The following is a 3351-nucleotide window of genomic DNA, read 5'->3' as shown; positions in this document are numbered from 1 at the left end:
CAGCCAGTCTGGACTGGTGCTGCCCTCAGCTCCCCAGGCCTACCTTGGTAGTGGAAATGGAAGGTGCCAGGCCCAGCAGGGGGTGGGAGGCTCTGGAACCTCAGGGCTGCCTGGTGGGTGGGGCTGCGGATGACTTGGCCCCTCAGCAGGAAAGACTGGTTGGCCAGGGGCAGTGGGTCAGGCCCCCCGAGGCCCTCCACGGTCACGGTCTCCCCCTCTCGGAGGCTGATGTTCTGGACCTGCCCATGGGATAGACAGAGCAAAGCAGAAGGGTCAGGCTTCTTTTTACTGATTGAGCCCTGCTGCCCTCAGGCTCCCGCAGGCCCCGAGGCATGGCCAGTCCTCGGTGCCCCCTGGGCATTGGAGCCCCCAGCCTGGAGCTAGGCTCTTCAGTGCAGGAAGAGCTCATTTTACCTCCCCAGTAACCCTGTGGAATGGGACCTGAAGTTCAGAGATAGTAAGTATATTATTCAAGGTCGCAGAGAGATTATAGGGCTTCTCAGGTAGTGCGATGGTAAAGAATCTGCCTGCCAATGCAGGAGACACAGGGGACACAGGTTTGATCCCTGGATTGGGAACCTCCTGGAGAAGGGAATGGCAACCCACTCCAGTATTCTTGCCTGGAGAATTCCATGGACAGAGGAGCCTGACAGGCCACAGTCCATGGTATTGCAAAGAGTCAGACACAGCTGAGCACACACATGCACGCACCCAGAGATTAGTAGAAGTGGGATTTGTAAACACATCTGGAGAAGGGAAAGGCTACCCACTCCAATATTCTGGCCTGGAGAATTCCATGGACTGTATAGTCCTCAGGGTCGCAAAGAGTCGGACACGACTGAACGACTTTCATGTCACTTCACTTCTGTTTTCCAAAACTTTTCAACTACACCATATGCTTCCTGTCCCTTCCTTGCTTGAGGCTCAGTTTTCTCATCTGTAAAGTGGGAATGTAGTGGGTAGGTTGAACTAGGTGGTGTCCAGGGGCCTGGCCAGCAAGGTGGGGTCTTAAACATCAGACCCATGAGCCCAGTTTCCCCTGAAAATCCCCTGCTGGATCCCTCACAGGCATCTCTCACCCAGTCTGCCTCAAACTAAGCCACCTTCTTCTCTTTCCTCAACTAGCAGCTCTCCTGGCCCCTAGCTCAGGGAATGACCTCACTATCCATCTGTAAGCCCAAGTTAGAAACTAGCATATTGCCTCCTGCCTCATATTCCACATCCAGTCAGTCATTCCATCCTGTCAACTGGCCCCCAGCTCTGTTCACTGCCCCCTCCCCACAGTCCTCACTGTTACTGCTCACCTGGACCAATGCAGCAGGCTCCTGCCAGCCTTTCTGCCTGCAGGGCTTACCCCACTCTTCCCTCTACATCAATATTATCTGAACTGCAGCCAGTGAATCGCCCTGATCTGTGGCTACTCATGGTGCTTTCTTATTTAAATCCTCTGTGAGTTTCCAGTGAGCCCACAAAGACCATAGTATCTAGCCCGAGCTCTTTGCTGTGGCCCTGGGGTCCCTGCCCCACTTGGCCCCTACTGACTGCTCAGCCTGGTCTTACACCACACCCCTCCCTTCTGATCATTTCCTGTCTGTCACAGGCCCCTCTGCCATCACTCCAATCCTTAGTCCTTCAATCCCTGGAGCATCCTTCTGGGCTCCATGCCTTCATTCAGTCAAACAAGGATTGGACAGCAACAGAGTCTGCCCAGAGGAGAAATGGTAGTGATAGGATTAGAATAGGATAGTTAAACAGGTAGCTATCGAAGTCCCAGTAGGAGACTATGGATAGAGAGGGGAAACCTAGAAAACTTTGGGACACCAGTATAAGTTAATGATCACTCAAGAAAGCTATTGGAACATTGTGAAATGAAGCAGGCTTGCTTAACCATAAAGCCATAAATAAAAGCATGAGACATGCCCCAGGCCATTAGATAAAGAGAAAAAACCAACAACAACCTTCTACTGTTTTGAATAAGTGTTAGTAAGTAAGTGTTAGTTGCTCAGTTAGTTAGTTGCCTGACTCTTTGCGACCCCATGGACTGCCGCCCACCAGGCTCCTGTGTCCATGAGATTTTCCAAGCAAGAATACTGGAGTGGGTTGCCATTTCTTTCTCCAGGGGATCTTCCCTGACCCAGGGATCGAACCCTGGTCTCCTGCATTGCAGGCAGATTCTTAACCAACTGAGCTACTTGCTATGATAATCCAAAGAATTGATGCTTTCGAACTATGGTGCTGGAGAAGACTCTTGAGGGTGTCTTGGAGAGCAAGGAGATCAAACCAGTCAATCCTAAGGGAAATAAACACTGAATATTCACTGGAAGAACCGATGCTGAAGCTGAAGCTCCAACAATTTGTCCACCAAGAGCTGACTCATTGGAAAAGACCCTGATGCTGGGAAAGATTGACGGCAGGAGGAGAAGGGGGCGACAGAAGATGAGATGATTGGATGGCATCATCGACTCAATGGACATGAGTTTGAGCAAACTCTGGGAGGGAGTGAAGGACAGGGAACCCTGGTGTGCTGCAGTTCATGGGGTCGCAAATAGTCAGACACCACTGAGTGACTGAGCAACAACAATCAATGATAATCCTAGTTTGACCTCATAGGATCAAACACTCTCCTGCCCGATATGAAGGAGCAACTAGTGATGTAAGCCTGACATCTTCTCAAAGAAGGCAGTCTTTCTCCCTCCCTCACTTTCCTTTGACTATAAAAGTGTAGCCTACTTAATCCTCGGGGCAGAGTTTCCTCACCTGCCCACTTGCTTCTCTTACAATAAATCCTATATTAATAAACCTACTTCTTGCCTATCACTTTGACTCTCGCTGAATTCCTCCTGCAGTGATTCACAAAGAACCTGCCCTTCATTAAGTTCTGAAACCAGGCATGTGACCTCAGTTGGAAGATCATGGGTTTTGGACGGGTTTGAGTCCCGGCACTGAGATGGGATTGAGTCCCAGTCTTAGGTGAGTGGCTTCTGTCCAGGTGAGTGTGTGGCCTGGTAGAGAAGCATTGGGTCAGGAGCCCAGAGGTCTGGGACCTAATTCTAGCCATGTGATCTTGGACAAATATGCCGACTATTTGAGCTTTAGTTTCTTCATCTATAAAACGGCCTAGTGTGAATCTTTGCTACTCAAAATGCGGTCCCTGGGCCAGCAGCGTCAGCACCACCCAGGAGCTGACTCTTAGACCCCGTCTGCTGCTGCTGCTGCTGCTGCTGCTAAGTCGCTTCAGTCATATCAGACTCTGTGTGACCCCATAGATGGCAGCCCACTAGGCTCCTCTGTCCCTGGGATTCTCCAGGCAAGAATACTGGAGTGGGTTGCCATTTCCTTCTCCAATGCATG

The 3351-nt window shown here is 50.8% G+C and overlaps 1 protein-coding gene across 2 annotated transcripts in view; it reads right to left on the bottom strand.

Moving 5' to 3' along the window:
• Positions 1-3351, bottom strand: part of SEZ6 (seizure related 6 homolog (mouse)) — a 26062-nt gene that overhangs the window by 11760 nt on the left and 10951 nt on the right. For both annotated transcript variants that reach the window (XM_010861390.1, XM_010861389.1), the window contains exon 3: positions 44-239. In XM_010861390.1, coding sequence (XP_010859692.1) covers positions 44-239 — 196 coding nt within the window. The remainder of the gene's footprint in view (positions 1-43; positions 240-3351) is intronic.

This window comes from Bison bison, unplaced genomic scaffold (assembly GCF_000754665.1).
Source record: "Bison bison bison isolate TAMUID 2011002044 unplaced genomic scaffold, Bison_UMD1.0 scf7180017864472, whole genome shotgun sequence".
Lineage (NCBI taxonomy): Eukaryota > Metazoa > Chordata > Mammalia > Artiodactyla > Bovidae > Bison > Bison bison.
Note: the sequence above shows the minus strand (reverse complement) of the source record. Positions and strands in the feature narration are given on the sequence as shown.